We start from the raw sequence: 26,288 nt of genomic DNA, 5'->3' as shown, positions 1-26,288 counted from the left end.
AGTGGATGCCATGACAATGCATGTCACCATGGTGTGACCAGCTCTGCTGACATAGGTTTCAAAAGCTCTCCCCCTGTGAAAATGGGGCCTGTTTGCAAATTAATTAGTTTCTGGCAGCAGCTTGATTGTTGACCCAAAGTTTGTAGAGTGGAAAAACAATCAGATTAGTGTGTTCAATATAAAGGCCCAGTGCGGCACTCAAGTGCAGTTTGCCAAACTGTTGAAGCCGTGAATAGAGTGAAACAAATTCTTTTTTGAGAAGCCAAGGCAAAGGTTAAGTGTGATGTGACTGGAGCACGCTAGCTGCTGCGGGGGGTGGAGAATTAGAGATTTCAGCCATACAAGAATGGAGAGCACTAAGCAAGTTGCATTGAGTTTAATGAAATTCACAGCTTCAGACCAAAGTGTTTGGCAGAGACTGTGTTAAAAGGAGAAATAAGATGGCTTTGTTTTGAGAAGTTTTCTTTATACAATCTTGTTGGAGTTTGGGGATTGAGCCTTTAAAGTCTATTAGAAACACTTCCTGAGCCTCCATACTATTTCTAGACACCTGCAGACTTTCCCCCATCCCTGCCACATATAAACTCTCTTTATCTCCACTGATTCTACCTAAGGCTCCCATTCATCACCTCCTGTGTTTGGGCAGGTTTCTTTTAAATTGTGCTGGTTCTGCAACTCAGAAGCAGGCATATCAGAAATCAACTCCTGTGAATAGACAGACTAGTTAAAATGTGTTATTCAAGTACAGAGACAAAAGTTAGATACTACAAAAATGCCACAGTCCAAATATTTAGCTGATAATAAAGTAAAATATCCACACTGCATCCAAGAAAAATCTACTAATTTCTGCTCAATGCATTGCTCAGTTCATGTCATTCACAATATACCTTACTTCTTCAGTGTCTATTTTTATACAAATCTGCTTCTTAAAATTAATTTGTCATTTGCTGTTTTTAATGTTTTTAGAATTATTTCTCTACATCATTGTAAAAATGTACATTTTTTAAATTATTTTCCCAGTATGAAAATAAAAAAGGTAAATGCCAGTACATACGGAGGACACCATATTTATGATGCAATATTCTCTTCTACCAGTATCTTGGCTCTGTTTGTCTAGTTCAGAAAACATAATAGAAGTAATCAAAGAGAGAACAAAGAAGCTGGGCTGAGAAGCTGAAGGGCTCCACCACAAATCCATCAAGTAACTGAGCTGCCCTGCACATTTAGCAGAGCAAATGGTGGAAGCTCTGTCCTTGGAGATGTTCAAGGTCAGACTGGATCAGCTCTGAGTAACCAGATCTAGCTGTAGATTTCCCTGTTCATTGAATTGGAGTTGGATTAGATGACCTTAAAGAGTCCTTTCCAGCTCACAAGATTCAATGATTCTATGATTTTGTAAGAGGACACAACACCTGAGTCTGTTCCAACCTCTTTCCTCCATTCCATAAAATCACGAGTTTTACTTTGCAGCTCACATAGACTTGGTGATTTGTTCTTAATAATGGGTTGAACTCCTTTACACTAACATTCCTGAACCGTGAATTTCTTGTCCCGAAAGGCATTCAGTGTTGCTTGCAATTAACACAACTGATTGCTCAAAGCCAGCACCTGATGTGGCATGTGGCCAGCAGTAACATAATTGGCTCCTTAAATGGGCAAACATCCACTTCAGAGTGGAATTTGTGATGAAGGAATTCATAGTTCAAAGTAAGTCAGGTATTTGAATACCTGGTCTATACATTAAAACCTCAACTAGAATTAGACACATCTGAATTATGTTGCAGACTCAAAGCCTCCCTTTCTCTCTGTCTCCACAACTTCCCCTTCTCTTTGTTCATGAAACTGTGTAAATTCCAGTCTGAATGCTTGTAAGGTTAAGTAATTGCTTTTGTTCTTTGGGTTATTTAATTACAAATCTCAGTAGATGACAGGTCCTCTGCACTAAAGGAAGACATCACATTTGCACAGTTACTGTATCCCAGCACAAATGTGTGTGGCAAATCAGTGACTGCAGATTTATTCATGCCCTCTGGGACCTGCACTGCCTTTTCAGCTTAGCATGCAATATGATTTAAATTACAGCTTGTGCAGAGCTGTGCCTTGGGATTACACTCCATGTTTCCAACTGTTTATAGTTCAATGAGCTTTAACCTCTGTGATTCTGAAAATTAAATAATGTCATGGCTGATATCAAACTGATGGCTGGTACTAGATTGCTAAGTACTGTCTTGTGTTAAAATACTATTTTTACAGCAAAGTGGAAACATCAAGATATTTTAAAATGATAATACATTCAGATAATTCAAGAACACAATTCAAAAGTCACACTAGCGAAGAACATCAAGGCTAATATTAAGCTCAATTCTCAAGGATATATTTTTCTACTGTATTTAGCATTTACAGCTACTGACTGTACTAGAGCAGGACACGGCCTAATACTTTGTGATCAGACAGACACAGAGCATGCAAGATTGAGAAATGTAGCTGAAGGATCTGTTGTAATTAAATTCAAATTTGTTAATTCATTGCAGATTTTAATTATTTGCTAAATACTACCATGGATCAAATTTTACATTTTGAAGACCCTTCTGTGCTGTAATTGTAAGACATTTTGATATTTTTATAACCTGTCGATAGAAGAGCAGCAAAAGCACCTGGTTACAAAACTGTATATTTCAGTTTGGCATGTAATTTCCCAGCAGATCAGTTTTCATCTTTTTTTCAGTATTTTAATTGATACAACAGCTTTTAGCAATTTTTCTTTGCTTAGCCCTGCAAGCCCAGTGTGTCCAGGACAGATTCCGTTCCAGTTCTGCTTAAACCACTTCACTGGGTTCCTCTCCAGGTTCCACCAGGCAACACCTGTGAAACAAAAGGGTGGAACAGATGTCACCATCACATAATTTAGCCCTTACAGCCTTATTCATGACAGTGGTGTAAGGAAGAGAGAAAAGGAGGGGAGAAGAAGAAATGTGCGAGACAAATGGAATACTATTTTTTCACTTGTAAAGGTAGCATTTATTTGAACAAATAAATAAAATAAACAAAGCAGACCCAAATTCCTCATTCACAGAATGAATGATGGACAGATCAGAAAGAAAAGACTTGACAAATGGATTCTCATTTGATGTCTAATTTTTTTGTCAGAGCAGTATATCATGAATAGCCTATTTTACAGCAATGCTAAATTGGATTTTTCATAGTCAGCTGTAGAGAATCATATATTACTTAACTCAGGCTTCAGCATCTAGCTTTTAGGTTTCAAAGTGGTGTCAAATGTACCCATCCCTTGCTCATTTATAGGATTACATGGTTGTATATCAATACGCACTTGCTGGATAGCTGTCTATTAGATTTCATTCTCTAACAAGCATGTAAGGTATGTCATTTTGCATGCTATGCAATAAAAAAGAAAAAAAGAAGAAAAAAGTGTGGAGTTCTAAAAAGCAATCTGCCAGCTAATAACTAACACTCAAAAAAACTGAATGTTCTAGTAAACAAAAAAAGGACTGTGTTATTGAAATGTGATAGCACTGTGGTTAAGAATCTTAAAAGCAACACTGTTCTCTGGAAGTTTCACTATCCAAAAGCCTGCCTGAGACTAAGCCAACAAAAATGGACTCCATCTTCTTGAACACTTTTTGTCTCAGTACTAAAATCTATATCACTATAAGCTGAATACTTCATGTGTTAGAAAGATGAGATTTCCTGTAGTATTATCAAGTTTTAACATTGTTATACTCTAAAACTTTGAAACTACTGTTTCCTTTATACTATCAAGCAAAATTTGATTTTCCTGGGCTATTAAAAGCTTCCCCATATTTTTATTAGTTTCCTGCATTATGGAAAAAATATTTTTAACATATGTTTATATGTATACATTTCCTTTCCTGTTGGTATGTAAAGATTTCTGTTCAGATAAATGCAGGAAGATTTGCAGAATGGTTTTATTAGATAAATTAGATAAAGAAGAAACCAGACAAACTTTCAGGGACCAGGATCTTTTTTTCAGATTGATGTTCAGAAAAATAGAAAAAAAAAGTTATTTTAAAAACCATGTTTCACATTTTGCCCTTATGAAATATTTGAAAACATTCAGTTGCAATATGTTATCTGTAAACATAGCCATATATCTGAAAATAGGTGTTTATTATTTTATTGCTATTTCAGTAAAATTCAAGTTGCCTGATAAATATTTAGTGTTCCATTGATGGCAATGAGATTAAACTAGGCCCTCTGCAGACATGAAGTATTTGTGCAGAGGGAAGTGCTCATGCACAGAAACTGTAGTTACAATTCAGACTTCTTAAACTCTGGAACTTGAAAGAAAAGTAGGTAGAAAACACTGGGTATTAAATTTGCGAGGGATTTTTCCTGGAGATAACATGAGTTACCAATAAGAAAAGTAAAACAAACAATTCTTTTTAAATGCTGAAAACTGACAGCTCTTTGTGAGCAGAAGGCAATGTAGAATAAAGGCATGAGATGCAGAATTCAAGTTTCATAGTGCCCACAACAAAAAATAGTAAGTTTTTTAAGACTGGGAATTTGAACAATGGATAAATGTAATGTTTGCAGCAGACAACTGGGTGTCTCTTATTAATTTTATGCATTGAACAGGACATACAAAACTGAGGAAAGCAGACAAATAATAACAGATAATCATCAATACCTATGTTATGCTGAAGGAAACGGAGGGAACTGTCTTTTGTCAAATTCATGAATTCTTGGTTTCTCATGTGCTTTCAGTGACTCTTACAATAAGACAGGTGGCTTATACATCTGATAGATAAGCTTCAAAACTCATATGGATCTGTACAAGCATGTATTAAAACCAATGGTTTGTAGCGTCCGTTACAAATGTAGGAACATAGATATAAAAACCCATGTTTGCATCTTAGAAAAAATTATAAGTTCCAAATATGATTGAAAAAAGGGAAGAAAATATAGGAGACCTTGTTCATAATTACCAGTATTCTTCTCATGTATGGAAGTGATGGCTCAGTATTGTGGTAGTACATCCAGTAGAACTGCCACTATCTGCATTTTACACATCATTACAGGTCTTAAAAGCATAGTGGTAATTCCCAAGCCACATACAAATAACCAACCAAATGAACAAACTAGTAAACAAAAATATTTTAGGTTGTTTTTTTTTTGTTGTTGTTGTTGTTGTTGTTTGTTTGTTGTATTTTGTATTTCCTGATTTCTGTGATAGTGTTTTACACGCTGTGAAAGCTCAGTCACGGTGCACAGCTCTCATCACTCATTCCTTCAACCCCTGTTTCCTATTCTTCTGCTTCTCGGAAGGAGCTGATGCTAATGGCAGAAAAAGCTTCATGAGAGGGAAAGGTGCAAAACTGTTTTCCATGAACTAGTGAATCATCTCAAGGCTGTAAAATGGCTTGTCATTGCTAATACTCAGTTCTGCTCCATATTTGACATACTTTTGCACTTCAGTGTTTTTTTAGGTTTTTTTTTTGCTAGACCTCTACTGGTAGAAACTGTTGCTTAAACATATTCCACAGTTTCCTGTTCATTACTGAATATCTTTTCCTACATTTCATTCTTTTATTACTATTTAAATACTTTTGCTAAGCTTCCTGCTAATTCTTCTCCCTGCTGTTTATGTATCACAAACATGTGTGCTGCAATTCTTCCCTCACTGCATTTAAAAATACCGAAATTGTGAGACGGATACAATTTCTCACCAAGAAGGTTTTCATTCTTACAAATTACAGTGATTGCATCAAATATTTCTGAAATGCAATCAGGAATTAAAACAAAAAAAAAAAAAGAAGAGAGAGTTTACTTTTATTGAATAAAAGGACGAAAGTACGTACCAATCAAACAGAATTTGAAGAGAACAGCTTTTTTACAAAGAGTGGAAGTGGTAACTTTGCACATCCTTGCTATTTCAACAGTTTTAAGCACACATGAACTATCAAATATTTTGTCTTATTTGTTCATTTGTTGTTTTTGTTTGTTGTTCCTTTACTTTGATAATAGATCTAAGTTTCATGTCATTGATAAATTAGTACATTACTTCAGTATACATGCTGTTAATTCCTTATGTTGACTGAAGCTAAACTGGAATCACTTATTTTTCTCACATGACTACTGAAAAAGGTTGTCATAAGTGATGTTATCACACTGAATACCTCAGATTGTGTGAGGGGTTTTGCTTCCGCTTGCAAACGCCTTGCTGCATTTCACATTGCTATGCTGCACTGACAGATCAATTAAAAACAGCCATTCACCCAGTCCTTCTTCCAGTCTTTGCTGCCATCCCTCATTAATCTTACGTTAAAGGATTTTATGGCAAGTTGCTTTGCACTAGCTGTGAAAGTTAGTTATAAAAACAAAATCTTTTTCATAGTTTGACAAAAATGACCTTAGTTCTGTGGTCACATCTAAAGAATTTAACTAAGAAATCAAATTGTAGGAGATTGGAAAGGTAGGAAATGGCTACAGGAACATTCTCTGCTGGATTACTGGTTCAGAACTGGCTCAGGCTGAGGATCATTTCCTGATGACTGATTCTCCCTCACTGTGAGAGGAGATGATGGCAGAGTCCTGTCTAGTTTTTTGAAATGATGTCTGGGAAGAGATTGTTTTTATAGTTATAAGATCCCTTTCTCACACTTCAAATTGAACCTGGCAGTACAAATTCTGGATGTTTTCTTCCTATTTCGAAAATAGATTATTTTTGACATAGGGGCCATGTCAACCCATAGGGGTCCAAGATGTAGGCAGAAAAATAAATAAATATATATGTGGATGAATGGTGCTGCTGGCAGCAGAGTAGAGCAGTGTGCAGAGCTGACATTTTAAGAGTTTAAGCCCAAGGAGATATACAGAGGCTAAAGACATACTTGTCAAGTTTCTGTTGCTCAGTTTAAGGTTTCATGCTTTGCCAGTTGTGCTGATGATGGCTTTCCCTTCAGTGAAATGTGATTGCCTTGTTAATTCCCAGCTATTCCTCACATAGAATCAGGGTGAACATCAGAGGAGGGTCACAGAAATGATCCAAGGGATGAAACCCTCCCCTATGACAGTCTGAGAGAGCTAGGGCTGTTCAGCCTGGAGAAGGTTCTGGGGAGACCTGAGACTGGCTTTTCAGTATCTGAAGGATGGCTATAAAAAAGAAGAGAACAGACTCATTAGTAGGGTCTGCTGTGACAGAACAAGGGAAATTAGTTTCAAAGGAAAAGAAGAAGATTTATGTTGGATATAATGAAAAAGTTTTTTACATTAAGGGTGGTGAAGCGTTGGAAGAGGTTGCCCAGACATGTGGTGGATTCCCTGTCCTTTGGAGACATTCAAGGTCAAACTGGATAGAGCTCTGAACATCCTGAACTAGCTGTAGGTGTCCCTATTCATTGCAAGGGAGCTGGCCAGCTGATCTTTAAGTGTCCTTTCTAACTCAAATGATTCTATGATTCTACGACTTGGCTCTTGCATCATCCTGTGCTAGGAGCTGGGCTGATAATGCAGCAGCATGCTCCCTCAGCCCTCAGAACATTTTCCTGCAATTTCTGATTTCTAAGTTATGAAGAGAAAGATTTTTTCATCAAGACTTAATCACATATCTTGCAATATTTAAGAAGGCCTGAGAAAGTAATGAGTGCAATGAAACAGGTTTGTTGTCTTCAGTTTGGATCATCTACCATAAACTGCTCGGGCATCCACAGTGACTTGTGCTCTACCAGTGAATCCTCAGATTTTACAAAAGGCAGAGCCATTGCAATACTTTGATTGCCAAAGTGTGTGACACTCAAATTAGAAAAATCTTTTTCCTTCATTGTCTCCTTGCTCCATTTCCTCCTTAAATATATTATTTCTTTACATAAAGACTATAGTTATTGTCACTAAGCCAGAGTTCTGAAGATGGAGGTTACACAGTTAAGACACAGGCTTTCCAGTATTTTAATTTCCAAGTATCAACGTTAAGAAAAGAAAAATGACTGAGAGGGAAGAAACAAGTTTTTAGCTGAAAATCTCATCATTTTCTCTTCTTACATCGTCTAACTTATTTTTTCAACAGAGAAGCTAGGAGATGCAGAAAAGTCAGATGAAATTATTTGTACATGAAAACAATATGCTGCAAATCTTTCTGTTCTGTGAAGGACAGTAGTTTTCTCAGTTTCCCAATTATTTTCTGTAGGGGACAACTACAACAGTTTAAAATTAACGGTGTTGACAGATATATAACACCTCAATACATAGTCAGCAATGGAAAAGAGGTGTTAATTTTGGTTGCTGTTCTGTAAGGAGATAATAATCACCTATTTTAAATTAAATAGGGTGGGTAGATCATAACCATTGTTTTGTGAGAAATCTAATTTATGTTGAGAATTAGGCTATAATTTTACTGAACTTTTGCATTCACTTTTCTTCACCATATAATTAACCATTCCAGGGATTCAAAACCATTGTTGTCTCTTTAGAACAAAGGCTTCAGAAACTGATTATTGCATCAGAGTTCAATATTTTCTTATTCCTCCATCTTGTATAAGCTAAAATATTAGTCACAAGAAATATTATATGTAGATTTCAGAGTAGTAGCACTGGCTGGTGATTTAAGCCTTGGCTGGTACTCAGGGCCTCATTTATACAACATGGAGATGCTAAGTACCCTATATTAAAACTGCGGTCTTATTGAATTCACTTGACACAATAGCAGTGGTGACACTCACAGTCAAAACAGTGAGAAACCATAAGGACAAGATTCCTGGTGCTGAATTTGCATAAGTAAAAGCATCTTGCATAGTTATTTATTTATTTGTTTGTTTGTTTATTATGTGCACATTTTAGATAGCTTTTGTCTATATCTTGTTTCATAATAAATAAATAAATAAGTAAATAAATTGAAATTGCAGGAAGCCTTAACTCAACCTTTAACTTCTTAGCCCATACGATATTCCAACTGTGTCATCATAAGTATTTCCACTAGGTAGTGTTTTTGGATTTTTTTATTAAAACAACAACAACAACAACAACAAAACAGATATGAGGAAGGCATCCAAATCTATTACAGGTAATAGCATCAGTTAGAAGACTGATAGTTCTTAGCTATCAGTCTGGCTTGATAAATGCTATGAACCTTTAAAACTTTCTGATTTGAGAATTTGTATTGCAACACCAATGAGTAACTATAGTGTTTCTTACCCTGTAGAAGAAGGTATAATCTCAGTCATGGATGATCGGAGTGCCACTTCCACCTGCCCATGGCTTTGGGAATAGTGCATTTAAATCACATCTGCTCTGTGGTCTCTCCCTGCTTCTATCTTCCGTGTCAGCATCTGAATGCAAGTTACCACAAAGCTCTACTATTAGCTCCATAGCAGCCTGAAGTTATCTGTTGTGCAGAGAGCATTCCCACTTTGAGGATGTGGTCTGATGCCAGCACCACTGTTGAGGAACTTTGTTCTAAACTGTGAATCTCAGCTGTGTTTGCCTGACTTGTTGCTTGCAAGAGATATGTGAAAGTAGAAGAATTAAAATGAGCAGACTTTGGAAGAAGAGCTTTGGTTGCTTTAGTGTTTTGTATACTACAGTTGAGTGACTAAAACCTCAAAGCAATTTAGTTCTCTCATCAACATATATCAAAAGCTTTGTCCTCTGATGAACTTACCCATGGCTCTGTTAAGCACATCTGTGACTGATGCTATAAGTCCTCCTCTCTGTGGGTAGTGGAGCTTGCTATGATTTCAAGATCATATTGTCTTTCATATTGTATTTCAAGATCAGGACAATGTTTGCTTCTCTGACTTTGCTGGGTCTCAGTGGAGAGGCACTGTAACTATTTATGAAGTCCTGAGTAAATGTCTTTTTTTTTTTTTTGTTAAATTTTTAATTTCAGACTCCCTAGAACTGTTTTTCTCCTCCAGGTCCTAGTCACCCTCGAGTAATTTTCATGAAGTTATAGCAATTTCAATTTTACTGAGCATAAAATTTCCCTAGTTTCTTGCTGCGAACTGGTAAATTAGTCATTTTGACCATAACTATACAATAATAGGGGCATCCAGTTCAAACTCTTCACAAAACATTTCCTGAGAGAACTGACCTTTTGTTCCTGCCAAATGATGATGAGATGACCTGAGCTTCTGTTCCCTCAGCTGGCTCAATCTTGACAGTTAAAAGCAATTTCTATGCCTCCCAGTTTATATATCTTCATTAAAATGCTAATACAATTCTATTAGCAATCCAATTTCTGATTTTTGTTGTTTCTTCCTATTGGTGTGTGTGTGTCTGTATTATTGTTGCTGCTGAAGAGTAACATTTATAAAAGAACAGATGCAATTCTATTTTCTTTAGCTTTTTCTGAACCCAAAGTGCTGAAACAAGCAAAACACATTTTCATTACTTAACTAAGCAAACAATGGCTTATAAATCATAGAGGCAGCTGGACCAAGGTGTCGTTTTCATAAAGAGCCAGATTTTTCATGAAGGACAGTTTAATGGGCTGCTGCCAATGAAATGTCTGCAGAACTGGTAATTGCAAAAGGGCACAGAAAAAGTGGCGCTGGAAGGTGTCATGTGGGAGCTGAGAAATAGCTCCACAGTCAGGACATTTGGTTAAAGGAGGCTGAGAAAGGTGTGTGCTTTAATATTCTGCTTCTTGATGCTGATTGCTTTAAATCAAAATACAAGTTTTTATTTTTAGCTTGTTCACATTGGCTACAAGATCAGAGACGTGCTTTTAGCTGCAATTTTATTTTGATCATGTTTATGCCACAGCTTTGTTTCTCCTTTGATCATGCTTAAACATGTTTCAGACATGTTTGTTTGATGTATGCTATTTTTTAAAGCACTCTTCCACATTATATGGTTATGTGTTTTTTAAAGCAATGAGTCACTGCAAATTATTTGCTGTCAAATTATTTCTTAAATCCATTTTAACAAAACATGCCTTCTGGACTTCTAGCCAATAGGACAATCATTTTAAGCAAGAACACGTTGAAATATTTTGATGGCTTTTCTGAGAGTTCCACTGATTTTAGGCAGTTTTAGAGTCTCAAAATATCTTACAGTTCATGAACAAAAATTTGAAGTCATCCTATTTATCCACAACACCTTCAGTGCACTGAGTTTGCAATTGTCATCAGTGGTTTTGGATCAAAGTCCCACTTTCTATTCAATAAAACTTGCTTGAAGTTTATTCCAGTACTTCTTAGGTAGCTATGTTGAATGTATGAAATAGGTCAGCCCTGACAGGACCATTTTAAAAATCCCACGGGGAGCTCCTGATACTGAACTTGTTTAATTTTGCAATGTAAGGACACGCAGTCTCGATATTTGAACATATACCCTCATGGATAACATTCTTTCTTCTGCTGCGTGGTTGAGCAATTAGGAGAGTCAAGCATAAGTCTCTCATCTGTGGACATCTCCCTTCCTTTCATTAAAGGAGAGCAATTCAAAAACACTACACAATCCATGGAGAGTACTACATTGCGTGACTGCCAGCTATCTGGCTGATTGATTCATCGTGGCCCTAAACAATTGTAAGCATGGTCTGAAGACCTAGAGTTAAATGCCAGTATGCATCAAGCCTTAGGCAGATCAAGCAGATCCTCAGCCAGTGAAACAGTAGAGAGCATGCTACAGATCACTAGCTTACACCACCCTATGTCTCAGCTGAAGAACCTACTAAATCCCCTCTAAAAACATATACATGCACAATCATGACATTTCTTATATGATCATTATATTCATTCTGAACAGAAGTTAATCTATGTTTATATATATATTTATAATCAGAACACTATAGCCTGTTCTCCCTTTATTTGGTTCTTTACATAGGCACAAGATGTAATATGGAAGAGGGAAAAAAAAAGAACAAACAAACAAAAAACTAAGTAACAAGAACAAAGATTGTATTACATGAAGAACCATTCTTTTATTGACTAAAACATATTGATTTAACTGGATGGAAATGCAGCTTGAGGTTTGCACAGTAAGAAACACAAGAAACACCGAAAATATTCCATGATGTACTATAGATATGTTCTAATATGTGGCTGTATGAGCATTCTATTTTCAAAGATGTAGTTAGGATTACTAATCAATAACTGAAAATCAGAATTCCTCCCAGATGACCATTGCTAAGCAATATTTACAAAGCATATTTACAAATTTTCTGAATATGACCTTAATTATATCTGCCTTCTTCACAGCCCCTCTCTTCTGCTACCACTCTGCTAGATGCATATTTCCAATCTCTTAATATTTCTATAATTCTCGTATTTCTGTAACACTAGGCTTTCTTACTGTTCTAGTTTCATTTGCAAAATTATGAGACGGAAAGAAAATAATAATAATATGCTAACCCAGGGCAAGTTTATATAACCCTTACTATATCAGCAATAGCATTGACTCAAATGGGACTCCCCATGGGCTCATCGCAAGGCAGTGTAAAGTTAGAATTTTGATGCCTGATAACATAGTGATTTATGTTAGAATTTGATATCTTGTGATTTACAAAACCCATTGTGCTGGAGACAAATCATTCAAACATTTGGGGAATGCATTTGGGTTTTGTTTGAATGTAGTTCTTTACCTCTTTCACTAAGACCTTAAGATTGTAAAAGTAACCATGTGTGTTCAGATCAGAAGTTCTTCATATTCAGTAAACCAGACCAATGTCTGGGTATCTTTTTTCTTTGATGAATCCTTCCTCAGGCTGCCAGAGATTTTCAGAATGTAGATGTACGTTTCTTGTGATAGATCACATGAAAAATAATCATGATATTAACCACATTACAATGATTCAATTAATCTTAAGTCTTTTATCAGCACAAACTGAAAACCACTAAGTAAGCTAAAAATAAATAAAGGAAATTTAGTAGCTTGAGTTCTTCTTTGTGGGATGCAGAGTTTAAGCTGATTACAGATTTTTGTTGCTTTTATTTTCTAAAAGTATTTATTTTAATAGAAAATAGGTAATAGATGCAATTCCACAGAGGTCTGTTCTGTGGCCTCTGTTGTTCAGTGTGTTCATAAATAACCTGAAAAAGAGGTTGAACAGCAAGATGAGAAAGTTTTCACACGATACTAAGTTATTCAGCACAGTGAGACAAAGGAAGTCTGTGACAAATTACAAAAGGACCTTATGCAACTGGGTAGCTAAGCAATCTAATGACAAATTAAATTATTCTTGGTGAATGATGTGGTGAAAAACCATGAGGAAAACTATGAGGAAAACAGACCTATCTTCACATTTAAAATGATCACCTGTGAACTGAGCATTACCATAGAGGAGTGAAATTCTAAGGTTATGACACATATTGTTCTATGAAAATTTCAACTTACTGCTTAGAAGCAATCAAATCCATATTGAATTTTTGGAATTAATAAAAATGAATCATAGAATCATAGAATGGCTTGAGTTGGATGAGATCTCAAAGATGATCTAGTTCCAACCCTCTGCTATGGACAGCATTGCCAGCCACTAGACAGTTCAGGGCCCCATTCAGTCTGTCCTTGAGCACCTCCAGGGGTGGGGCAACTTCCCTGGGCATAACAGGGAATTCAACAAAGAATGCTGTTAAAGCTATCTGTAGGAATTAAACTGACTCTCATCTTGAACATTCAAGATATTTCCAGTGCAGTAATTATACAAATATATAAAAGAAAAAGTATGACCTAATTGTATAATAGACACAGCTAAACACATGCCTGTATATATATAAATATATAAAATATGTTGCTTACAAACACTGCCATCCTTATTAAGGCATGAGGTTCATTGGACTGATAGTGCAAACTGGCAAAACAAAATAAAGTTCATTATTTCCATGATTATATGGCAATAAACATACACTGAAAAGATGTTAATGCATGACGCTAAAATAGCTTATAATTTTACAGAGAAACAGGGTTCTTTGAGTAGTTAAATATAATTCATACTTAATTATCCCAGCATGATGTAAAATGACTATAAAACAGATTGGTAAATCTGTTGGATGTTGGATATGCCTTCTTTTTTCCAAATATAGTGAAAGATACCAGCTGAAGTATCTCTGTAAAGTACAGTGATGAACCAGATTCACCACTGGTATGAATTTTCTTTTATGAGTTCTATAAACTTTTCTCCCAAAACTGCTGACTTTTTTCTTTTTAAATAACTAATCAGTGTGTACATCTTATGTATGTTCACTTGTCGATGTATTTTTATCTCAGTTTTTGAACATTAAGATATTAATACTTTTTTTGATATGTTAGGAACATCACACTGATTCAATATTGTTCTTTTTGGTTATTGATCAAAAATCAAAACATTCAAATAAACAACAAAAAATATCAGTAATATATACATAAAATTAGGAAGCCATACTATACCACAATTTTTAAGGATATTCCACAGATGTTTAGTTACTCTAATGGTAAGGTTAAGGTCTGATCATTAAATGTCTGTAGCAAACTTTTCCATATTTTAGAGGTAAGAGAAATATAAACACCTGTCACCTCCTAAAGGTAAGGATGTACTTTATTCAGATATATGATGCAAAGATTGATTCTTGGAAAGTAAAGTCACACAGTTCATGTAAAGAAGGCAAGTGATTTAATTCATGGAATAGTAACATGAATAATGACACTGTCTTTCAGATCCCAGATTTATTAGTGCTCATCTGATACCTGAAAGTGATAATCCAGAAGATGACAAAATCTATTTCTTCTTCCGTGAAAATGCAATTGATGGAGAGCACACTGGAAAAGCCACTCACGCTAGAATAGGACAGATCTGTAAGGTAAAATGATAACTTCTTTGTGTGATGAGGCACTCTGAGAATTTTCTTGACTGTAAACTATCCAGTGTTATCTCTGACACTACAATGAGACAGAGATCATCCAGACTGATAGTCACTTAGTTTTTTTAAAAAAATCACATTCATTTTCTGAGGTTCAGAATATTTCTGCAAAAGGTAAAATCTGTTATAAGAAAAGGAATAATTCTAGATAGGCCAACAACATTTGAAGAATTTAATTTTAAGTAAATATTAATACCTTTCCATTTCCATATCAATGAAAACTCTTAAAACAAAAGCAAAGGAAGATTTAACATAATAACTGTTTAATTTAGCTGCAGAAATGGGCAACAATCCAGAAGACTCTTAAGGATTGAATCATCCATCCACGCTGATAAATGTCCAAATATTTTCTGACAGGATTTTAAAAAAGATTTCTACAAATTAAATTATATTCAAAAACGTTGTAGCTTTGGCATGTAGAATGTTCATAGTAAAATTCTATGCTAATCCATAGGCAGAATTTCAATTTATCCCTCCAACCCATAAATAGCTCCTTGAAAACCATTTCCTCCATAATTATGAGGTCCTTGATGTGCCTCTACTCAGAAGTTTTGCAGCTATGCAGCTGGTCCCACCGTACTGGGATCTATTTTGTTCACATGAAAGTAGTATATCTACTTTTGTGTAACTTGGTTAGGAATACAAAACCCCACAGGATTTACCAAGGCATGGCAGCCTAGGAGTTGCCTGTATTTTTCCATTGGTATATATACAACATATATATATATATACAATTTTTTTAAAATAATAAGAACTATAAAGTGATACTATGAAATATATAGTGATACATTGTAAAATCAATGTAATTTAGAATTAATGTCATTGGCAACATTCTAATGCTCTTATATGTAAATGTTGAATTATTTTCTCTGTTTTCTATAGGCAGTATCTTGCAATTGTTTAGTATATTTTCCCTGCCTGCTATTCGTTCTTCACACAAAGATTGTTACAAGATATTAATGCAAAGTACTTTTGTTATTAGAATGACTTTGGTGGACACAGGAGCCTTGTTAACAAATGGACGACTTTCCTCAAAGCACGTCTGATTTGTTCTGTGCCAGGACCCAATGGTATTGACACACACTTTGATGAATTACGTAAGTGTCAGAAATGGCTTTGAATATAAAAACATTTTCTGGCATTGTCCATACAGAATTTCACTCATTTTTCTTTTCCATCTCTTGTTATTGTTTACAGAAGACGTGTTCCTAATGAACTCGAAGGACCCTAAAAATCCAATAGTGTATGGAGTGTTTACAACTTCCAGGTACGGAATGTATTATTTTACTTGCATAGAAATATGATGGCTGCTTGTTTTAAAGAGGTCCCTTCGTTAAAAATGCTTTTAAAGACTGCAAAATTTTCTAACCTTTGAACTGAGATGTCAGTAGCAGTAAGAAGTAATGAATTAGGTTTCTTTTCTTATGGGTAATGTACATCATTGCTTTAAAGCAAGTAACGCAAAGACTACCAGTTTCTCAAACTGTTCTTTCTGTTGTACTCCCTTTTAATAGTGGAGATCAGAACTGGGCTCCTCAGTTCAGGAAAGATGGGGAACTTCTAGAGAGAGTTGAACGGAGGGCTACAAAGTTGAGTAGGGTCCTGGAGAATCTGTCTTGAGGACAGACTGGGAAACCTGGGGCTCTTCAGTCTGGTGAAGACTGAGGGAGGAGTACTTATAAACATCTAAATGATGAGACTCAAGTGGCCCTTTTCAGTGGTGTCAGTGACAGGACAAAGGGCAATAGGTACAAACTATAATGTAGGAAATTTCATGTGAACATGAGGAAAAACTTCTTTACAGAGCACTGGAACAATATGATCTGAGAAGTTGTGGATTCTTCTTCTTTGGAGATATTCAGAACCTTCCTGCATGCTTTCCTGTGTAATTAATTGAAGGGAATTTGATTTAGCAGAGGGGTTGGACTTGATCTTCTGAGGTCCCTCCCAACCATTATGTTTCTTTGATTCTTTGATTTGTAGCCACACAAACTTGAAAAATAACATAAGCATCAGTAAGATTGTTTGGGGGAAGCATAATGTAGGAAATCTGTGGTGTGAGAAACTGACTTCTCAGGGAGGTATTAGTAAGAAGTATTGTTTAAATCTGAAAAGTTTAAAAAATTTTGCAAGTTCTGTTACTGAATCATGTAAACTGTGACTTGACTGGTTTGGTTTAATTGTGCTTTCATCAGGAACAAAATTTCATTTGTATCTTTAGCCTGGGGAAGGTTTGCAGTATTGGGAACAGAGAGCATTACCAGATTTACCTGTGAGGGACAAAACTTTTAGTCTCTAAACAGAAAGAATGTTGCTAGTGATATCCAGGCATAGTAAAGAGATTTATAAGTACTTGCTGTCTCCTGTAAGAAATTTCAAGGTAAGAAACAACACTGAAGTTTGCGTGTGTACTGCCCAAATGACGAAAGCAACTTCTAAAACAAATTGAAAAATGTGAATTTTATAAAAGAACTGAACAGACCTATTTGGACAGCCACGATAATTGGGGCTTTGGCCTTGTAGGAGCAATATGTTTTTAAATAGTGGAGTAACAGCCATCAGCTTAGCACAGTGTCTGGGAGATCATATCAGTTTTGCTTATCTTTCACAAAAGGTGAGTTAAAATTGCTCCAAGAGCAAGTCAGAGTTTTGATAATTAGCACATGCTGACTAGAAAGCAATGAGCTACTATCTCACAGCTTGCCAGTTGATTAATCTAACTGATAAAGAATCTGATTTGATTTCTTCTCCCCTTATTTTTAGTAATATATTCAAGGGATCAGCAGTATGTATGTACAGCATGACTGATGTGAGGAGAGTATTTCTTGGCCCCTATGCCCACCGAGATGGCCCAAACTACCAGTGGGTTCCCTACCAAGGGCGAGTTCCATATCCACGGCCAGGAACTGTAAGTACCCTAAGAAATCTAGCAATCTAAAAAGAGAAAAGTATGGAAAATATTTTTACAGATTACACGGTCCTTGAGCTGAGAACCAAGGTAAAAACTGAAAAATATTATGACATGGAGTGGCAGAAGGGAAAGGGAAAGTTAACCATTCCTCTAGGTCCAAAATTTACTGGTTTTCTAGTAAATTATGAAGCCACAATATCTGTAATCTAGTTTCATTTAGGCTTTCATTTTGGCATTTGTATTAATTTCAACATAACCTTGAGCAATAGCTGCAGAAATTTGCTGAAAGTCAAATGTGTAATAAATTACTCTGCATTATTCTGTCCTTGGAATTTCTGCTTGTTCCAAATACTGGCTGAACCATTCTTGGTGAGACTGAACAGTAAACAGAGCTATTAAGAAATATTAACTTGTTTGCAACATTCAGTGTGGTAAAGTAAGACACATTTCTGAAATGGATATGAGGGAGACAACAAAAATTTCATAACTTCCACTGAAATTTCTTTTTATTCCATGTTCTATGTGCTTCTCTTTACATTTAATGAATGACTGAAATATTGGTGTATATAAGTCATACGTATTTAAAACCCAGACTGCTGTAATCACGTTCTAGAAATATTTCACTGCCCCTAAGTTGCCAGTAACCTACAAAGATAGAGCATTTATGAGAAAAATATTAATTGTGTACACTGGGATACACTGGGATAGCTACTTAGCTGCTATCAATCAGTTTGACCTATTTAAATTCTGGAACACCATTATTATAGATAAAATATAATATACATGAAAGTATGAGTAGAAATAAAAAAATATGTCTGTAAAATTTCTTAAAAATAGTTCTTAAATTTACTTCTGGCAGAAAACAATCCAGGAATAGCTTTGATTTTTTTTTTTAATTATTGTTATTTTTTTAATAATCTGCCTTCTATTTTTGTCTTGCATGTTTTAAAATTGCTATTTCAAACCTGATCCTTCAACTGATTTCCAACATTTAGACAATACATACACTTGGACTAATGAAAATGACTTCCTAAGTAAAAGAAAACAGTGACTCCCTGACAGCTAGAATACCTAGCACTTGTCATTCCTTCTGCTAAAGGGGTTACTAATTCTTTCCGGGGTTAAAAGATAAGCTCTGCAGAATAAGAGAAGTTTTATTTCTTAGAATGGATTTTATCCTTACAATTTCACTGTAAAATGTCTATACTAGTATTCACCAAGAGCATGTAGATATGTTGAGATTTCCTTATAAAAAATTTTCTTACCTAAAGGTGAATGTAATGCCCCAGTTCTACATAGTCCTGCAGTCACATCGTGTACAGCTAGAGTAATACTGTAATATGCAGTATTATAATATTGTAATTTACAGTAATACTGTAAATGATGCTAATAAAAGAGTGGCTGAGATCACTAGTTCCTATAGTGATTCTAAACCTGTTGTCTAACATTTTGAAAAAGAGGGTTTTTTTTTGCTTTGTTTTTATTTGTAGTTACTGAAATCATTACCTTGTATTAGTACAGTAAAACTGAACTTGAAATGAGAGATGTCTTACTGAAGAGTTTTTTGTTGTTGTGTTTTTTGCTTTTTTTTTTCTCCTTAAACTGATAAAATTAAATTTAATTTCAATGCCTTTGAACATCTGTTGAGAATAAAGATTCTTTAGGTTTATTTAAATGTCAAATTTGCAGCTTCCTTTTCCAAGAAAAAAGCGAATGGGGGGGAGGAACAATGCGTGAGCTACTTAGAGTGTTTCAGCTACAGATCTCACTTTAGTTAAACTGTGCTGAATAACCTGAGGAATTTCATAGGTGAGGTGCCAAAAAACTTCCTGAGCATCTGGTGACTTGCCCACTATGACTAAAGAAAAAGAAAATGAAAGGTTCCTTTGAAAAGGTAGAAAACTTTGTAAACAATTTTATATCAGCTTCATATTTAACACAGAAGTTGCCAGGATTTTTTCTTTAAACTCTACAGAATGTTATTTTCTATTTAATCTTTGCTATTATTTGGTAGATGAAGGAAGACTTTTATATATACCAAATCATCTCATGAATTAATATTACTTTTATGTGAATTCATATGCAAAGCTCAAATCTTCTCTTCTTTATGGTCCAAGAGTCTATCTTCCCTTTTGGTTTTGGAACTGTTTTGATTCCTACTAAGATGTGCCTTTTTCTTTAGTCTTCTGGTTTTTCTAATAAGTCAGTCTGGGTATAACCTAGTCAACCTTTTCTACCTTATCAAAATGCCTGGCAATGTATTGGAAACCAGAAGCTGGACACTGATACTAAATACTAGAGTTCAGTTGATTCCAAGATCAATCTCATTTCTCCGACCTTTATCAGGACAATTGTATTTATAAATAATTTTAGTTAGACTCACTGCTATCAAAAGACAATCTTGTCATTAGCATCAAAGATCATGTATTTTCTGTTTCTCCTGGTTTTCTGACCACAACTTCAGTAAATTGTGGATATCTCCAGCCTCGGAGGTGTTCAAGGCCAGTTTGGATGTGGCTTTGAGCAACATGGTCTAGTGGGAGCTGTCCCTGCCCATGGCAGGAAGGCCAGCACAAGATCATCGTTAAGGTACCTTCCAACCCAAATCATTCTACGATTCTATGATTCTAAGATAAACAAGACATGACTTTCCTCTTTAGATGTTGTGTGGGCTGAGATTCCTCTGCAGGCAATCTGGACTCTGAAGAGGCTAAATCACCTATTGATTGTGTTCATTTCATTCTATTGGCAAAGAAGGATTACAGCAAATAAATATATTTTTTTTCATTTGAGCTAGTTTCCTTATGTGTGATGGAATTAATGTTCAGTGTAGATAATGTACTTTAGAAATAAAGTCACAAAGGTTTTCTTATTTATTCTCACGAAAGAAGAGCAGTAATCTGGCTCTCATAATGGTGAATCTTATTTAAACATACAGAATTATGACATTAATGTTAGGTTTATGTGATTTTTCTGCATAAAATATACCTTGGTCAAGATTGCTGCTGGTGAAATCCTTTGTTAGAAAGTGGGCCAGAAAGTAAATATTCAATCAATTGAAACACAGCTGAACTGGATTTATTTAAAATTGAAATGAATATTCATTTACTGATTTTTTCACTGTTTTTCCCAGCTGCAGTTAACAATACTTAGTTCTTGTGTAGTGATTTTTATCCTTAGAGCACTTTCAATATATTATCCAATTAATCATTATCTAATTAAGCTGAGTAATTAGCACTGAATTGCATTTAGAATATTAATTAAGATGTAAAGCAAACTTAGAATTGAAGAGTAGAATTTGAAACTTAATTTTTCAGACAGGCAAATGTTTGGCCAATGATTATAAAGAGCATATCTAATTTTATTTCAGTAATATTTCAGCAGAAAGAAAGAACATATAATAATAATAAAAAAGCTCTCAAATGTTGATGAAATTCAATAGATAACTAAACTACTTTCTGCTTAGTCTTTGTCATATGTGTTAATAAAATATCCTGTGTTCCTTTCATACCATGTATTGGAATAGAATGCTGCAATTTGCTTTCTAATAAATATGCCAAAAAGGGACAATTTACATGTATATGCTTGAAGCATCGCTTGGCTGAGTATAACAACTACTCTTTTTGACAACATTGATTTTTTTAATTTCATTTCTGATTAATTATTAATAATTTGGATCAAGGTGATAGTAAAAACAATTGATTTCTTCTGGTGAGCATCTGAAAGGTCTGAATTCTGGTTGTCCTTTAGGTTTTCAGTTTAATTGAAACACATCCTATATGAACATATTGAAGTATCTAGATCTGCTGTTTGTATTTCAAGTGCATGCACTCAGTAAAACCATTGTCAATGGGGTTTCAAAGTCTTATATATCTTAAATATAAATCTGTGGAAAGATTAGCAGTAGGAGACAGTAAGTTGTTTGCAGGGTATCTTCAAATTAGTGATGTAATATAATTGTGGCTCATTTTCTTCATCCTTTCAACAATACTAACACATTATTAAATGGTTACTTTGAAGTAACCTCTAATTACACATAAAATACTTACAAATTTACAGAAGAGACAGGGATGAGTGGTGGTGATCAGCCACCATCCTCAAGTATTACCACGGGAAAATGAGGTGGGAATAAATTTTAACTATGCTCTCCATTTACGATAAATGGAACCAGTCTGTGTAGCTCATTTATAAATACATGTACTGTTGATGTCACATTTAGTCAGATTAGTCAAACCCTATGCTAACTGCACTAATAAGAATATCTGTAGAGAGAAGAGGATCCATTTTATCATAACTACATGGATTACACAAGCTTGCTGAGGCAGACAATCAGGAATTTAAAGTTCAGAATTTGAGAGCATGATTTCTAAGAGAGGAAATGATTTCCATCAACTTCAGAAAAGAATGTTCTGAAACTAAATAGTGACAAAAACGATTAGTTATCTATAGCATAGATAACCAATTCTGAAATGGCTTGTTTTAGACTGAATAATTTTAGAAAATTCAGGATTTGTTCCTTCTGCCAAATAGAGATTAACACAAATCAGTAAATGAGTAAAAATCTGTTTACACCTGATAGTGGAAAAGAAAATGATGTGTAAAGTTCATTTATATTCCGTTAACTATACTGTTTTGAATCCAAAATGAAAAAAGAAAAAATCACATATCACAGACCTTAAATGGCAAAATTAACTCTTGCTGTCAAGAGACAATTAGATCCCTTGTCATGTTTATTTATAAAATGAAAATGTTGGAACGACTATGACAAAATGGATTTTCATATCTTAGTATTCTTCAGTTTTAAACTGAAAAATGCTTCCTTTTTATTTTCAGTGTCCCAGTAAAACATTTGGCGGCTTTGACTCCACCAAGGACCTTCCTGATGAAGTTATAACATTTGCAAGAAGTCATCCAGCAATGTACAATCCAGTATTCCCCATCAACAACCGTCCAATCATGATTAAAACGGATGTAGATTACCAGTTCACACAGATAGTAGTAGACCGAGTAGATGCAGAAGATGGTCAATATGATGTTATGTTCATCGGCACAGGTGAGAAGTTTTGAAACTATGCTGGGTGTTCCTTCAGGCCTTGCAAAAGCATAGATCAGATATAATTTCATATTTTGAAAGACAGAATGCTGGATTATGTTCCAGTGTTTACCCATGAAAATCTGGGGCAAGACTCAAAACTGTGTGGGGAGGCCTTTGTTAAATACATTTGTTACAGGTTCAGACTGCGTTGCTTAATTCCTTAGGAGCATTGCCAGCTGGAGTAAGATCAAACCACTCTTTCCAACTAGTTTTATTAGGGAATTTTATTAGAAATATTTTGCCTTATTAATTATAATTTAATATTAAAATGGAGTTTTTGAGGTACCCATTTTGAAGCACATCATAAGAAACATTAATGAATGAGGAATGTTTCCAAGTAAGAAAAATGTCTTGTGTGCTATTTAAGTATTGCTTTAAGATGCCCGGTTCTTTAGACAGTGGAGTACATCATTTTACCTAAGATGCAGATATCTGGCACATAAAAAGTGTTTTAAGAGGAGGTGGTATTTAAATAGAAACATGATATCCTTTCCAAAGCCTTATAGAATGATACAACTTGAGCACTTTTCAAAAGTAGAAATATGTATTCAGAGAATACAATTTTCCCAGAAAGGTAGTAATGAGAAATAACAGTAATCAGGAACTAGCTGATGTGCATTTGCTTAATTTCAGTGGCTTCCATAGACCTTTGCTGATTCATATTTGTGGATCTCCTTCTTCACCTGTGAAAATTTTCCATTAATTGGATAATGTTTCAGTTATGTTGAATAGAAGTATTTCAAAGTTTTATTGAACATAATTGCTAAGAATTAGACATTAACATCATGAATTCAAACCAAAACAATCCTTAAGCCAACTCTTTCTTTTCAGCTTTGGCTTAAAAAATATCTGTCTGGCTCTCTGTCTTATAACAGTCAATTTCTGATTTTCATACAGTTCTGATACTCTAGACCTGAAGTCAGATTTCCAAAGCAGTAAATCTCAAGGTCTCTTTCATGTTGATGTCTGAAATACATTATGAGAAAACTGAGATCTGATGAAGCTTTGTGTACTAAACACACTGTATGTGTAGCAATTCAGAACATGTATCACAGGATGTGCAGCTCTGCAGAAAGAGCTCCACTCTTTAAAGCTATGAATTGATTATCAGAAACCAGTGTCACAATATGTTCTTGCATAAAACACTGAAAAGTAGTTTCATATGATTTTACATAATTCTTACATTTTTCTATCACACTCTAAATGGTTTAATGCAATCTACAATGGCAGTGCCTTTCAACAAGTCTGCTATGACATGATTCAGCCCACAGAAATATTAATGGCAATATTCCCTTTGGCTGTGGCATGAGGAAACAAGCCCTTCAACATCAAAGCTAAGACACTAAACAAACATAAGGAGCTGATTTATGTCTGCATCTTGACCACAAGAAGTGGCATTTATCTCACAAAGAATTGGCATTCTGTCTAAGAAAGATGTCTTGGTTTCTGCAAATGAGAGATAAGTACTTGCAGAGAGAGGTTCATTGTATTCTCATAGAGACCTCTATTAGACTAAGACAAGCAGTTATGCAGAAGTTCCTGTCTGTTTTCAGGCAGTGCAGGAATACTTACTTAAACCTGAGATATAACTCTTGGACGGTTGTGTATGGCTATTCTTATCTAAATCAGCCAGGCAAGGTCTCTCTGTAAAGAAGCTTCAATATCTAGCTCTTAACTTTGAGTTGGGAATTTAGGCACTTAGTTCTCTAAACTACCAGTGTTCAGATGTGTAGCGAGTCTTCTGGATCCTATCCAACTGCTGCTATTTGTATCCAAGAATTCTAAGAAAAATATTGAAAAGTTATTACTTGCACTTACCAAAAGCGATTTCTGCACCAAAAACAAAGCTTTGTGACAGTGCTATTACTTCTTGGTCATCAAAGCTGCTCTTTTTCCAGCAGGCTTCACTCTCACGGGACAAGAATAGGCATTAAAATGCCCATGCTTAGAGCTGAGGTACAAAGGATGTTCTCAGTAAACTGACCCTATTGCAGTTTTCAGACTGAGTAAAGGGCATGCTCCATGCAGGGGCAAAATGAAAGAGGCAGAACTAAGGCCCTGTCTTATTTGCACTGGGCTGAACTGAACTGGCTGCTCAAATTGAAACCAGAAACAGATACACAATCAGTGCATATTGCATCTTCCCCAAGCAAAGAGCAAACCAAACAGATCAGGGACCCTAGCCACAGTGCAATTTCGTATTTGGTGACCTGAAACTATGGCAAAAACAGAGTTAAGCTCTCTGGGATATGGCTGGAATTTTTCTATGTAGGTCTCTCCCATCAGATTAGATACTTACATTCTTTGTATTTTTCCAATGCTTTGGCAGCAATCTACATTATTCCCACATGCTGCTGAACTTCAGCATGTTGACGAAATACTTTCATTTTATTTTTCTTTTCATTGAACAACTAATGATAATTGAACATAACATAATCAATAGTCATCCAGTATGGTCACATTTTCCTTTCCTGTGGGTGAAATCTTCAACCAAGCAGTTTCTTTCCCACCGTGATTGTACCAGTGTTTCACAAAGGAAATAAAATCATATCGGAATGCTTGAAATTATATCAGAAAAACAGGATTTAAGATATGCACTTAGTGCATATCCTGAGCGTCTGATGTGTGGGATCATTTGGCACAGTCAAGATATATCTGTCAGTAAAGCAAATTAATAAGAGTAAGCTTATCTTACTCAGCAGAGCCTATTGATCCTAAAGGAGAAGGTTGATTCCATTTGTGTGAAATTCTTTGAAACACTACTCTGTAAAACTTGATCAGGAACTGAGATAAAGCTCCACTTTGGTACCTGTGGCCTGACCAGAGTTGCTGTAGAGATTAACTTCGACCTCAGAGGATTTCTCTAGCATTAAGTGCCTTTAATTGTTGCAGAATCCACTTAAAACATAGACTTCTTTTTTGAAACAACAACTTATGTCTATTCAGTGCCAACTCAGGTCCACAACTTCAGCTGTGCTATTTTTTCAAAAATGAAACTATATTTCTGTAGTATGGAATTTGAAGGATTGCAACTGAGAACAGCCGTAACCCAACAGAGCATACAGCCATGATAAATTAGTACACTGCTATATGTATTAAAGCACAATTCTCTCTTTTACCCATACAATATATTTTCCTCAAAACCACAGCCATCAAATTATCAAGGTAATTAAGGAAATGAATGTATCCATAACATTACAAATGTAACTAACATTAAATTATCTGTTCTACATTAATCTGTTGTAGAAATGGTGCTTTAACATTCTGGTTTTGATGTTCATACTGCATTTCCTCTGTAGTCTTCTCACTGCTTCTTGAATTAAATATATTCAATTTGTGGCAGTAACCATAATGAAAACCACTTCCAAAACAACTTATCAAGTATCTCACTGGCTTAATTTGCACATTCAGCTGCCTAAATAGAAAATGTGGTTTTGTTTTTTTGTTTTTTTGGTTTTTTTTAGAA

The 26,288-nt window shown here is 35.1% G+C and overlaps 1 protein-coding gene across 1 annotated transcript in view; it reads left to right on the top strand.

Annotated features, from left to right (window-relative positions):
- LOC100545464 (semaphorin-3A) overlaps nt 1-26,288 on the top strand; it is a 51,332-nt gene that overhangs the window by 10,018 nt on the left and 15,026 nt on the right. The window contains exons 2-6 of the mRNA XM_010728449.3: nt 14,614-14,756; nt 15,799-15,913; nt 16,014-16,083; nt 17,580-17,724; nt 22,561-22,780. Coding sequence (XP_010726751.1) covers nt 14,614-14,756; nt 15,799-15,913; nt 16,014-16,083; nt 17,580-17,724; nt 22,561-22,780 — 693 coding nt within the window. The remainder of the gene's footprint in view (nt 1-14,613; nt 14,757-15,798; nt 15,914-16,013; nt 16,084-17,579; nt 17,725-22,560; nt 22,781-26,288) is intronic.

Source organism: Meleagris gallopavo, unplaced genomic scaffold (genome assembly GCF_000146605.3).
Source record: "Meleagris gallopavo isolate NT-WF06-2002-E0010 breed Aviagen turkey brand Nicholas breeding stock unplaced genomic scaffold, Turkey_5.1 ChrUn_random_7182001957915, whole genome shotgun sequence".
Taxonomy (NCBI): domain Eukaryota; kingdom Metazoa; phylum Chordata; class Aves; order Galliformes; family Phasianidae; genus Meleagris; species Meleagris gallopavo.
Note: the sequence above shows the minus strand (reverse complement) of the source record. Positions and strands in the feature narration are given on the sequence as shown.